General features: G+C 44.1%; 1 protein-coding gene across 1 annotated transcript in view; it reads left to right on the top strand.

The window, feature by feature from the left end:
• The window catches only part of LOC308294546 (DENN domain-containing protein 2A), an 84,597-nt gene that overhangs the window by 51,077 nt on the left and 19,096 nt on the right, over window positions 1–14,424 (top strand). The window contains exons 5-11 of the mRNA XM_080737277.1: window positions 3,445–3,557; window positions 4,497–4,697; window positions 6,825–6,918; window positions 9,208–9,258; window positions 9,890–10,077; window positions 11,675–11,784; window positions 13,795–13,864. Of these exons, the coding sequence (XP_080593403.1) occupies window positions 3,445–3,557; window positions 4,497–4,697; window positions 6,825–6,918; window positions 9,208–9,258; window positions 9,890–10,077; window positions 11,675–11,784; window positions 13,795–13,864 (827 nt within the window). The remainder of the gene's footprint in view (window positions 1–3,444; window positions 3,558–4,496; window positions 4,698–6,824; window positions 6,919–9,207; window positions 9,259–9,889; window positions 10,078–11,674; window positions 11,785–13,794; window positions 13,865–14,424) is intronic.

Below are 14,424 nucleotides of genomic sequence, written 5' to 3'. Positions count from 1 at the left end.
ATATTGTCGCTGTCGGGCAGAAACCTCTTAGTTTTTTGAGTTTTTTGGTAAATTAACGCCCTACTTGATCATACTGGCGTTGCACGAAAGCATCAAAAGTAGCAGATCTACATGCTTGAGCTTGTAGATCTGCTACTTTTGTGTTTTGAATTTGAATCCTAAGAAGTAACAGTTTTGGACATTATAAGGTTTACACCTGATAGAGATATATATATCGTCATTGTCGGGTGGAAACCTTGTATGTCCAAGACCGTTCTTTTGTATTTATCGTTTTAAAAACTAGTGAAAATAGCAGATCTACAAGAACACAACGCCTCGCACCGCGAGGCGTTGTGTGCTTGTAGATCAGATGTTTTCACTAGTTTTGTGCGATGGCCTTGTATGATGAAGCAGTGCTTTACTTTGCGAAAAGATTTACAAATTTGAAACTTGGAGATACAAGGTTTCTGCCCGACAGTGACGATATATTGTATACACATCGCCGTTGTAGGGCTGTCTCAGAATAATGAAATTAACTCATGATTGATGATCTTCTGTGAGATGTTTGTCTCTTCATTGTTCCTTTTTAACCACTTTAACCACAGTGTCTCTATTTCGAGCATTCAAAATACGGATTCGAAAATATAGTCGATCTACAGCTACACTTGTAGGTCGGCTATTCTGTTTCCGCCACACTGTCATATCAGAGCAGTATAAAACCAGGGCTTAAAGCTATACTGTGTAAGTTGCTCAACTAGTGGTCAGTAGCGGTAGAGCAAACCGCGGTCGCATCTGCTTTTTTCGTCCGTTTTTCTTCGCGGACCGGGCCTTCAGACCACCGCGTCCGCCTCGCCGAGACGCATCCATAGAGGTCTCTCGTGTACCTCTACGAGCAGCGGTTGGGGAGTTACATGCTAGACTCCTAGACCAGTGTAAACACTGCAGTGTACTTCCTGAAGAGCCCGGCAGTGTATGATCTGCGCTGTGATTGGCCGGTAGTGTATCATGTGTGTATGATCCGCAATGTGATTGGCCAACGTATACACAACGTATACGGATGATGCAGATGACGTCATTTTGCCGGGAAATCCCGCCCCTGTCAAGGCTAAGTAGAAAACATATAAAGAAAAGGCTTTTGGGGCTGAAATTAACGGAGTTGGGGATCTAAAACTTTAGCGATTTAATAGTTAGGACAATTTTAAGATATGTTTTATAAAAAGTATAAAGCATAAAATAAATCCACCATGGGTGAGCTCGTAAGTCATCGCCTTGCAGAACAGTGCAGATAGTGCCGGGGTTGAAATAGCAGCTCAGCGCCCATGGGAGCCGGGGCTACAGACATACAGACATACAGACAGACACCCAGACAGGAGGTGTGGAGACGCTAATAGCTGGGTGCCGAGATGCCTTCTCACGGGCCTTTGCCTTCAGTCTACACACACACACACACACACACACACACACACACACACACACACACACACACACACACACACACAGGCAAGGAAGGAAAGGCTAGCTCTCATCAACACTGCCGAGTCAACACAGCGGCAGTGAGTTTAGTCAGCGTGTGTTTCATTTTAAGAAAGACCGATGAGAGAGAGAGAGGAGAGCAACTGTCACCCTGTACGCACGCACTGATGGCTGTGGTGCCGGTGACACGCGTGCTCACACACACACACACACACACACACACACACACACACACACACACACACACACGTTTGTATTACTATACTTGGAAGGACATCAATATTTTAGGACTAATCCTAACCCTCATCCCAATCTGAATCTGTGAGGACCAGAACAATTCTACCATACTCTATCTACTACGCACACGCATGCACGCACGCATGCACGCATCCATATCTCACTCACATAAACACGCCACAGAGATTAAGCCTGTCAGCTGCAGCAGCCATGGCCGATGTGAAAAGCAGCACTGATTCCTTGTTTTTCCAGAGAGAGAGAGAGAGAGAGGAACTGAACGTCCCTGTCTGCTGTGCACCTAGTGTACTCCTACAGGTCGCATCTGGTGGATGGATTGATGTGGTGAAAAGGGGGGAGGGCAGGGGGAGATAGAGGGAGAGGGAGAGAGAGAGAGAGAGAGAGAGAGGCGAAGGCCTTGGAAAATGGGACTTCGTCACTCTTATCTGCAGAGGAGGACTGTCTGCTGGGTGTAGAGTTACGTACATAGTGGTGGAAAAGGTACTCACATTCTTTTACTTAAATAAAAGTATCAATACTGCAATGTAGACGTACTCTGTTTCAGGCAAAAGTCCGGAATTCAAAATGTACTCTGGTAAAAGTTTCAAAAGCATTGGTATCGACATGTACTTAAAGTACCAAAAGTAGAAAGAACTCATTATTCATAACGTCCAATTTCACAAGTTTTCAAATGGATAAAAATGAAAATAGATCGGCTTATGTCCAAAAAAGCATACATTTCTTTCATGGATTTTAACTACTTTTGTGTGACATTCTTGTGTGTACATAAAAAGTTGAAATATGGTATATACTATAGGTTCCTGCCCGCCACCAACAGGTTAGCACTAGCTGTGCTAGTAGCTAGCAGCAGCAGAGTCTATCAGTGTGCAATCTGGCTAGCCATCGTCAAAGAAAAGGGAACGCCCACTCGGGTTGTCCCTCTTCCTTTGAGGAATAGAAGCGTAAGCTATCATGACTCTGTCTCCAGAGAATGATCAGTGTGAAATAAGGGGGCTTTGCTTCATGCAGGCACATCTGGAGGATCTGCTGAAGCTCAGGGCCAAAACAAAACAAAACAACATGTCGCAAATTACAATCATGACTGATATGGAAAGAGTACTTTATCCCCCTGGTGGTGTAAACTAAAGTAACTAAGTACATTTACTTAGGTACTGTACTTAAGTACAATGTTGAGGTATTTGTACTTTACTTGGGTATTTCCAATTTCCAAAACTTTTACTTCTACTCCACTACATCTCGGATCCAAATACTGTACTTTTACTCCACTGCATTTATTTGAAAACTTTAGTTACTAGTTACTTTTGCAGATATAAATTAGAATATCATAAAACATACTCAAACCACTTTAGCTCTATTTTATACCTTGGCTATTTGAAAATAGCCGATCTACAAGCTCACAACGCGTCGCAGCGCGACACATTGTGAGCTTGTAGAGCTGCTATTTTCAAACTTTTTGTACTTTTACTTTTGGTACTTTAAGTACTTATTGATGCCAATACTTTTTATACTTTTACTCAAGTACATTTTGAATTCCATACTTCTACTTGTAACAGAGTATTTCTTTACTTTTAAAACAATTGAGTACTTTTTCCACCACTGCTGACATGGAAAGAGTACTTAATCCGCCTGGTTTCACGAGCCAGCATTGTGGCCATGTAATATTTTGCGATGCTGGTGCAGTTGACGTCTTTGCTAACGTCGTGTTCATGTGTTGTTGTTGTTGTGTCCCCTTTGCAGATCCTCCATCCAAGGAGAATCCGTATGAAGACATAGAGCTGGAGAGAAGCTGTCTGGGCAGTAAATGTGTTTCACCGGCCCCTTCCTCCCCTGCCCCCGACACACCCACTAAGGTACCAGTCAAATCCTTATGAATTCAGTGGTTGTCACACTTTTTTAATTTCAAGGACCCCCCCCCCCCCCCCCAGTCGGCAATGCGTTATGGTCACGGACCCCACAACCCTGAACCAATTTGGTTCCATTTGTACACTCGCAGAGTTACAGGTTTGTAAGGGTCCGTTTGGTTCCTAAATGTCAGTAATTTAGCTGGGGACCACCTGGAAACTCCTCAAGGACCCTGGTTTTATTATACACATATCGACGACATATCACTTTAAAGATGCCGTTTAAACAGCAGCAAAATATCTCTTATGGCGCAGTGAGGAAAGTATCTTACCCCCACCACCGAGTCTAGGGGTTAGATTCCAGCGCTGTACATTTGGCTTTCAGGGGGCGGGGACGTTTTTCTTACCGGAGCTGAGCAGAGGAAGGAACGCGGAAGTGCTTCTCTCGCCGGCCCCGGCGAGCGAGCTAAAGCGAGCGAGTCGCCGGGCCGAGCGCTGCGAAGGTCGCGTGAGCCGACTCAGCGCCGTTCGAGTTTTGTACCGATAGGGACAGAATAGTAAATAATGTTTAGGCGAGGGCTTTTGTCTACTGACCAATCACAGCGCGTCCTTGCACAAGCTCCTCCCCCTCCTCTCTTCAGCTCCGGTAGGAATAGCACACTGGCACATTGGAGACGGGGAGTGACATGCGGCAAAGGTCGTCCGGATCGGGAATCGAAGCGGCGACGCCAATCAATCATTTGCATTGCAAAACGATTCGATAGCGATTATCTACATTGTAAACGATTCGATTTTTCGATTGAGTTACTATATTGTTACACTTACACCCCTAGTGTCGAGGGTTTAATTGGCAGAACAACTAAACTGTGTGAGAAAATAGGTAAAACCGTCTACTAAATGTTAAATAACTACAAAGCTGGCCTCTCCTGCTCTGTCCGTCTGCATCAGCTGTGCTCCTCCAAGCCAGGCTTCTTCAGGCAGACCTCGGAGCGACGCAGCTTCAAGCTCCTGGAGCTCCGCAAAACGGGCCGAGACACCGGCGTGTCCTCGCCCTCCCGCGTCAGCCCCCCCTCCACGCCCAGCAGCCCCGACGACACCCCCTGCCTCTCCGGAGACCCCTACAACCGCAGGCGGAGGAAAATCCCCAAGGTAAAACCCACTCATAAACCCACCCATAAAGCACACACACACACACACACACACACACACACACACACACACACACACACACACACACACACACACACACACACACACAGGGACATGCTGGGCCCCTGATTCAGCCCGGGAAAAAGAGTTGGAGAGGCCATCATTGCGCGCTATAGAGAGAGATTTCTCTCTATAGCTGCTACTTTGCCATTTCAGATCATGACAAGTGACAAGCCAGTGGGCCAATTACATGAGTTATATTTCATCGTTGTCGGGTGGAAACCTTGTATGTCCAAAACCGTTTGTTTTGTATTTATCATTTTAAAAATGATTTAAACTAGTGAAAACAGCCGATCTACAAGCACACAACGCCTAGATCTGCTGTTTTCACTACTTTTGTGCGACGGCCTTGTATGATGAAGCAGGGCTTTGCTTTGCGAAAAAATTTACAAATTTGAAACTTGGAGATACAAGGTTTCTTCCCGACAGTGACGATTTACTTTGACGATTTACTTTGTTGGCCGCCCAGCCCCCAAAATGGCCTGGACCGGCCGGGAATGAACCGGCCGTTCGGGAGTTGTCCCGCTTTTCCCAATGGCCAGCACGTCCCTTCCCTGCACACACACACCCTTTTCTGTGATTTATGGTGCAGTCCGCTGCTCGGGGAGGTTTCTGGAACGATCCACTCGCGCGTCAGACAGGGGGAAAGTCTTTTCACGGATATTTCCTGCGTGAAGTGTGCCTGGGATGAACGAACGCCTCCCCGGGGCTTCAACTTTCTTTGGGTGGTCATTTCTGCTGCTTGTTCTGGACGGTACACTGCAGTGCACAGAGAGATGGACGGTACACAGTGCACAGAGAGAGACAGGACACGGTGTGACTTGATGCTGCAGCGCAGGCTGCAAGCCACCTTCCAACGCTAGGGAGCAGTTAAATCGTAACTGTGCAGCGCACTAAAAGCCCAACTTATATTGGTTGCGCACTAAACCTCGAGTCACCAGGCTTTCCACCATGGAGGAAAGCCTGGTTTTCATTCCAAAACTCAAGCCAACTGTTTCAGAAGAAAAATATTAAATTAGAATTGAGTTCCGCTTGGCATTGCATTGTTTTTGTCCCCCACATACTGTGAATCAATTAGTTTAGTCGTGTTAAGGCAGGTCTTAACCAAGCAGATTTGTGGACGGCGGAAGGCGGCGGAAAGCGTTTGCTGCTGACAGGGAGCCATCGGCAGCTTTTCGGCAAGAGATGCTTGCCATCGACAAAGCCGCCGTGGACTCGCTGATGAGAAACTGGACATGTTCAGTCGTTTGCCGTCTTTTTCTAGGAGACGCAGAACTGAGAGTGGACCTTTAGTTTGCTACTGCTGCAAAACCAAGCCTAAATAAGCCAGAGACATTTTCCCGTCGCACATTTAAATACCATATTCACAAATCACAATCTCAACTCTCAATTTCCTATACTTATCAACTCCAAAGCAACGCTAGTAATAGTGCTGAGTATTGTTTTGGTGAGAGCAGAAAAAACACTGCACAGAGTAAAAATCTCCGCCTCCGCCCTCTGGTTGCCAGATTATGTGAGCGAAACAAGCAACCAGGTCTATGAAAATAAGCCCAAAAGAAGCGACCAGTTTCACCTATTGGGCTCTATTACATTAGCTATTTTCTAAAAGAATGTTGAAAGCAAGGCCAAATAAGCAACTACACTTCAGAAACCAGCCCAAACAAAGCAACCCACAACTAGCAACATTATAGGAAAACAGGATCAAAGTCGCTTATAACGAGCAGACCTGGCAACACTGCCATACAGTAACTACAGTCGGCGTCGGCTGAAAAAGTATTTTTTTGCAGTTCTTTGCAGTCTGTGTACAGTCAGAAGGAGTCTCCTGTAGTTTCTTTGGTGTGGAGTCACCTTTAGTCGCGCTATGAGTTAGAATAAAAGACGGATGGACCAAACGATTATTATACGAAAAGAAAAGGAAGGAGAATAGGAATACCAAACTAAACACATTATTAAACGAGGGCAATCATTTTGGAGGAATCATTTTCCGAAGTAGGCCTATGCTTTTTAAGTATTTTGTTTATATTGTGTGTGTGTGTTTTTTTTAATTGTCTTTTTGGGTCGGGACAGATGGTGCTGAAAATCAACGGCATCTTTGAGGCGAGGAGAGGAAAGAAGCGCATGAAGAGGGTGTCTCAGTCCACCGAATCCAGCTCAGGGAGAGGTGAGGGTTCACACCTACACACACACACACACACACACACACACACACACACACACACACACACACACACACACACACACACACGCACACGCACAGTCGCACATGCACACATGTTTTTCTTTCCTACATTCCTCACTGTGTGTGTATCACCTCTCTCTCTCTCTCTCTCCATGCACTTGTGGATGCAGGGTAAAATGTATTATATGGGGGCGCCCGCTGGCCTACTGGTCCAAGCGCATCCCACTTTGTTTGGCATTGCCACATAGGCATGGATGCCTGGCGGTGGCGGCGGTTCGATTCCCGATCCGGATGGTCTCTCTCCCCATTTCCTGTCAGTCTACTGTCCTATCAATAAATGCATAAAATCCCCCCCCCCCCCCCCCACACACACACACACACAAAAAATATTGTATTATATGTATTATATGAATTTATATCATGCATTATACAGAATTTACATCACACACAGTATGATTGTTATCAATCCCCCAAAAAGCCTATAATGACAAGCAGGGTTAAAAGTGTATGAATTCAACACAACACAGTGAGACATGTGAACATCAGGATAAAAATGTGTAACTTCACTGCAACAGAATCAGAATCAGCTTAGTTTTTGTGCATCGTTCCCTTTGTATCGTTATTTCCGTAGAAGAAAGAGAGGGAAGAAGAGGGGGGGGGGGGGGGGGGGGTCAATGAGGGAAAGGAGATCAAACAAGAAAAAAACAAAAAACTAATATATCTACATATTTACACAGTACACTGTACTTGAGTTAACATATCGTCACTGTCGGGCAGAAACCTTGTATCTCCATGTTTCAAATGTGTACGTTTTTTGTAAGTAAAGCCCTGCTTCATCATGCAAGGCCGTCGCACAGGTAGTGAAAACAGCAGATCTACAAGCACACAACGCCTCGCACTGCGAGGCGTTGTGTGCTTGTAGATCGGCAGTTTTCAATAGTTTAAATCATTTTTTAAATGATAAATGCAAAACGAGGAGTTTTGGACATACAAGGTTTCCACCCAACAACGACGATATAAAGGTGTGTGAGCATGGCAGTAGATTTATACTGTGCATGATATATTTATGGACGTTAGTTAAGGTGCTATTAAAAAAAACACAAACACAGCACAGGGAGACATGTGAACATGCGGGGCCTCGTGCACGTGTCTCTCCTCATAAAAGGAACAATAGCCCAACATGTGTGTTCACTTATCTTTAGGGCTACGTTTACACGTTTGGGTCACTTGTGAGAGGCTGACCCATTTTTCTGAGAAACGGGATGGTTTCTATAGACGCTCATATACCAAGACAAAATGTGGGAGGAATGCAATTGAGAGCAACATACTTGAACTCAAGATTGTGTTGTTGTTGTTGTTGTTGTCCACATTTGCAATGGTGGAAGTATAGTTCCCAGATTTGTTGTTTGACTTTAGTAAAAGTAGCAATACAACAATGTAGAAATCCATCAGATATAAGCAGATACAAGTCCTGTAAAAGTAAAAATTAGCATCAAAATATACTTAAAGTACTAAAAGTTGAAGTACTCATTGTGCATAATGTCCCATTTTTCCAAAGTTTAATTTCTTTTTTTGCGACCATCAGGTCAAAACCTCCACTGGCTGTCAGTCAGTCAGTCAGTCACGTCACGTCACGTCACGTCACGTCACACTTTTGCCCTACTCATATCTCCGCCCCTATCCATGCCAACCTTTGCACACACTCACTCCTTGGATGCCAAACCACAACTTCCACTAATTTCTCACATGCCTCTTCTAGTGCCACCATGAGGCAGATTTTTCCAAACACATTTTTGGACACTGCTCCTACAGATTTTGCCCTAAATCACACAAAGCTATAGTCATGTCATCGACATGGATCTATCCATTTCTGTATACATGTGACCTGATGGTCGCTTATCTCCCGATTAGGGAGTCTTACTGGTCAAAATATCTAATCTGCAAGCTCACAGCGAGTCACAGCACAACATGTTGTGAGCTTGTGTTTTTTCCTTAATGAATGCCCTACTTGGTCATACTACAGCGTCACACAAAAGCATCACAAGTAGCAGATCTACAAGATCGAAACGCTGCGCTAAGTGACGTGTTTTGAGCTTGTAGATCTGCTACTTTTGTTGTTTTTGAAATTTGAATCCCGAAAAGTAACAGTTTTGGACATACAGTCTGAGGTTTCCACCTGACCTGACAGAGGCAATATATTAAGTAAATGCACTTAGTTACTTTGCTCATGTTGTGGTCTACAGTATGTGTGTGCTCTGTGTGTTGATGCAGTGACAGACGAGAACAGCGAATCAGAGAGCGACACGGAAGAGAAACTACAAGGTGAGAAACAAATCCTAAACACATGTAATTAGCATTAAGTTGAATGAGAGTGGAGGAGGGAAACAAAGATGTTGTGGTTTGCTTTGTTCATTGTACTCAAACTGAGTGTGTGACGTGTGTGTGTGTGTGTGTCCTGGACGATCTGGTGATGACAGTTGCGTGCCGGTGTCGTGCACCGAAAATGCCCGATCTACATGCTCACAATGCGTCGCAGCTTAACACGTTGTGAGCTTATAGATCTGCTATTTTCGGCTTCAAGTATAGTTATACAATCGTGTCTGGGTGTATGCGCAAGTGCGCGTGAGTGTAAATGAGCTTGCATATTGTGTTTTTATTATTTAATTCTTGCGTTTAGTTTTTTCCTAATAAAGTTCTAGTCTTTTTATTTTCTTCTCTCGCCCAGGCTTTAGTTAAGACTAGGAATATGGTTAGGTTTTGGCACCATTTTACTGAGGTTAATGTTAAAAATAAGGTAAGTTTTAACCGTTTAGGCATAGTTTACTGAGGTTACGTTTTGGACTACCATTGCAGAGGCGGCTACCGGCTACTGTGTTTTGGGGGCGTGTGTTCTGGTATTCCTTGGAAAAGCGCTGCATGAATTCCATGTGTTATTATTGTGTGTGTGTCTCAGCCCACAGCCAGCGCCTGGTGTCGGTGCAGTCCATGCTGCGTCAGACGGGACGGTACCGCACCCTGGAGCGGGACCTGATGGAGCTGCAGGAGAGGAAGCTGTTCGAGTACTTCATCGTGGTGGCGTTGCACAAGACCAAGGCTGGGGTCCCATACCTGCCTGAGGTCACCCAGCAGTTCCCCCTCAAAGTATGTATACATTTACAAAGTGTTCAGGCCAAGGACCCCTTAGCTGAGAGAGAGATGAAGCAGGGACCCCCACAACCTTTTTGTAGATTCTACCTTCACTTTTAGACCACTTATTACTGGTTTCGCGTCACAGCAACCACACTTGCAAATTATTTCTGTCCTTGTCCCTTTTATGCCCATATATGGAGATCCCTGATGTAAATATAAAGCCCATATCTGGGAATTCCCATATGTGGACATATTGTGTCTCTTTTGTTTCAGCTCGACCTCGCCCTTTAGGACGTCTTACTGGTATTATTTAATTAAAATAGTGTGCCGTATATGAAGTATGTATTATTGAAGTGTGTGTGTGTGTGTGTGACTATTTCCTATCCAGACAGACTAATAAATATCTATAATGAGATTCCTGCAGGCAGATTGCTGAGGTGTCCAGGCTATCTATTTATAAGATTTTTTGATCGTGGGAAACTTGTCTATGCTGTAAACACCTCCTGTTGTGCTGCATGCGCTGCTGCTGCTTTTAGACATCATTAGGATAAAGTGAATCAACTAAATCTAATGTTCTCTAGTTCCTCGCCTAGCTGGAGAGAGAAGCTTTAGGCTCATGTTTTCTGATTCTTCACCTCCGCTGGAGGTATTCCCCACAATAACAGAACAGAGAAAAGACGCTAGTGTATATTCCTCTGCATACACATACACCATGTCCTAGTATGAGCGAATAGGGGTGGGGGATCAACGTCACATGATTCAATGTTTGGCCCGGCAATAACTCGAATGTACAGTATATAGGGCTGTATTTAGATTGTCCTTAGTACCAGCTATTATGCCTTAACGTAAAGGCCTGTCCATACTGTCACCGACCACTGAACCTTTCGTCGGAGAGTTCCGAATTCCCGACGTGCAGCTTTCCGAACTCTTAATTCGGAGTAATGCTTTTCAGAAGATGTGAGTGACGCCATTTTGTTGAACCGGCAAAATGTTTGGTGGTCGGAGACAGTATGGACAGGCCTTTAAGTTAAGGCATAAGAGCTGGTGCTTTAAGACAATCAAAATAGAGCCCATGTCTCAAATGATATGATTATTGTCAGAATCGGGAAAGCTTATAATGTTTGGCTGCCCCGATTTTATTTTGCACAAGATCGCCGATCATCAGTGGTTGTGGAAATTACCTGCACTAAAATACTTCACCATTATGTTGCGAAATAAATAAAAATGAACTAACAATGTGTACGCTCTGTAATGCAATCCAATGGTGAAAGTTTTCACCCCAATAAAAAATGCCGGCCCGTTAAGTTCATGTTCTCTGATTCCTCTATAGCTGGAAATATGACCATACATGTCATTTAGATAGCATTTTTTATGTTTTTTATTTTTTTTATTTAAGTTTAAGTTTTTACTTTGTAATTTTTGTTTTTGTTTTAGATGCTTAGTCTACTTAACTTAAGTTTTCTTTTTTTCTTAGATTACTATTTCTGTACATTTGATGTATTACCTTGCTTATTGTAAATCACTGTGGATTAAGAGCGTCTGCCAAATGCCTAAATTGTAAATTGAGAGAAGCTTTAAGTTCATGTTCTCTGGTTCCTCTCACTTATAGCTGGAGAGAAGCTTTAAGTTCATGAGGGAAACGGAGGACCAGCTGAAGGTGATTCCTCAGTTCTGCTTCCCCGACGCCAAAGACTGGGCGCCTGTCGACAACTTCCCCAGGTACAGTGAGGTCACAGTGGCATTTTTTGACGACATTGTATTGCAATTATCAGCCCATGCAGTCCATAAAAAAATTAAATAAAATCTGAAATAGCCGATCTACAAGCTCACAACTCAACTCGGCAATGTGTCAAAGTGCCCCTGAGTAAGACACTTGACTCCTAACTGTCCCCCACCCCCTTGCACTCCCCTGTCACGGGTGAAGCTGAAAACTGAATTCCCCCTGTGAGATGAAATAGGTCTAACTATATTAACGTGTCATGTTGTGAGCTTGTAGACATGTGTTTTTAAATAGGGCTTAAGTGGTTAAATGAAATTCATGTGTATCTTTTGTTTAATTATTTTCCTGTTCTACAAGCGCACTGTGAGCTTGTAAATCTGCTGTTTTTGTTAAAGAGACTTGGTGTACTGTAGATATAAGTGGTTAAATAAGTGATAAAAATGATGAATTCCAAATATTATCAAAGTATTATGCGGCACCCTGCTATAGGCCAACCCTGCCCCAGAATGGAGACTGGGGCCTCGGATGGGACGGGCTCAGGAACATTAGAAAGGTAGTTAAGAGGGCAGGAAAACAGGAATTTTCCCACGAGAAATGATGGTGGGCTAGAAAGCTGACACTCGTTGGTTAGCTCATCTGCTAGACATCCTAATAAGTACCATACAAACAGCCTGTTTATACAGTAAGAGCCAAAGAACACCTTGCAAACGACCTCTTAGCTCATTAAAAAAAACACTGCGCCGCCTTTGCTCTATATGACACCGACAATGACGAATGGTTATTACAGGGAGGGATTCCAGTGTCCTTTCGTAGCCCTATACACCTGGTTTCCTCGACCAAAATCAACACCCCGTTTTTTGTAGGTTTGTTTGAAATTGGCTTTGGCTACCAGATACGGCCCCATTCAAGCCTCTCAAAGGAGAGTATTGTTCTGGGAAAGGATGATGTGTATCTTGAGAGGTGACAGGTAATAATTAGCTTGTGGTAAATGTTTGAAGGGTGAGCGACCAGCGGAATGCTGTTAGCACAACGCCAAAGCTAGTCCTCACACACGCACGCACGCACACACACCTGCAGACGAGGCCGCTGAAGCGCCTGACACACTCCCCCGGTCGTCACAGGGCCGACGCAGGGCCGACACTGGTCAATGAGCACCTGTCAGGTACAACTGAGGGGCCTTTGTGTGAATTACGTGAGCACTAATCCTGCCCTGGGGGCTTGTCCTTTTCAAGCATGTGCTCATGGTTTGGTTTTCAACAACACATAGTGGTGCTGCGACTGTCCGTTATTTTCTTAGCCTGGTTATGGTTCAGAGGAATTGATTAATCGGGAATTGAGGTTAATTAATCCATTTTTATGCCGAAAAAGAAATCCAGGAATAGTAGATTATACAGGCTCTTATACAGTATATAGAAAATTGATTATCAATAGGAACCACTCAAAGCAATGTGAACGTTACCGCGCACACGCGTGCCCATTCTCTAACGTTTGTGCACGCGCACATGCGCACCGCAGGGTTGCATACAAGCAGTGAATGATTGACAAACAGCCTCAGCGTTGAATTCAGACACGCAATGTATTTGTTCATGTTTTCTGATTGGTTAGGTGAGCATGTTTTCATGGAAAGAACATGATAAATGTCTGTGCAACCACTGAAAACAGCTACTATTATTTGAATTTTGCCGAAAACCGGGACAATTTTGTAGTGATTGTTGAAAACCGGGGCATATTAGTGTTTTAGAGATATTTGTTTGGGACACCGGGACACGCAGCTTGACAACGGGACAGTCCCAGCCAAACCGGGACGTCTGGTCACCCTATAATAAACTAAAGCAATAACTTTGATTGACTAACACACAAGTCAGCAGACCACGTTCACGCTAGTATTGAGTTTTCTGTTTTCCGCTTGCAGAACCATATTGTGTTAGCAGTTTTTTTGGTTTTGTTTTATGACTCACGTCACTTTCCAATCTGTCTGAACTGCATGTCTCCTTTTCCTTTCCCCTCAGCGAGACCTTCTCGTTTGTGCTGACCGGCGAGGATGGAAGCAGGAGGTTTGGCTACTGCCGACGTTTACTGGTAGGCTGTCAAAATGTCCAAATAAAACTGGACGTTCCCTCTCCTGGTGATTAATATATTATGAGACACTGGGGGTTTGGAAACCTATTCAATCACTTTTATGCTTTTCTTTTATGCGTTGTGCCTATTAAGTTGTTAAGATGTCAGATGTTAAAAAATATTTCCTTTTTTTTATTTTACAAATAAATTGATTCTGATTCTTTAGCTGCACCTTAAAGCAGTGGTTCCCAAACAGTGGGTAGGGACCCATTTGTGGGTCACGGACCAACTTTTATGGGTCACTACATAAAAAATGATATATATACAGTATACTAGTTCTGTGCCCGGGGGTGTGGACAGTAGCCTATATGAGTGCACAATATATAAGGGAGGAGTCTCAGAAGTAATTTTGGAGAACAGAATAAGTCACCATTGACGTCCAGTTGTGCAATATCCGTTGTATCCGTCTGTCTGTCTCTCTTTTGTGCCCATATATGGTGTTCCGTGTCCAGGCCAGTCTGTGATGTCATCTCCAAATTTGGGCAATGTAGTGATGTCAGTCAGTGATGTCAGTCATCTCC

The sequence above is a fragment of the Nannobrachium achirus genome (assembly GCF_963921795.1).
Source record: "Nannobrachium achirus genome assembly, chromosome: 11".
NCBI classification, from domain to species: domain Eukaryota; kingdom Metazoa; phylum Chordata; class Actinopteri; order Myctophiformes; family Myctophidae; genus Nannobrachium; species Nannobrachium achirus.
The sequence above is the reverse complement of the archived record's forward strand: the minus strand, read 5'-3'. Positions and strand labels throughout refer to the sequence as shown.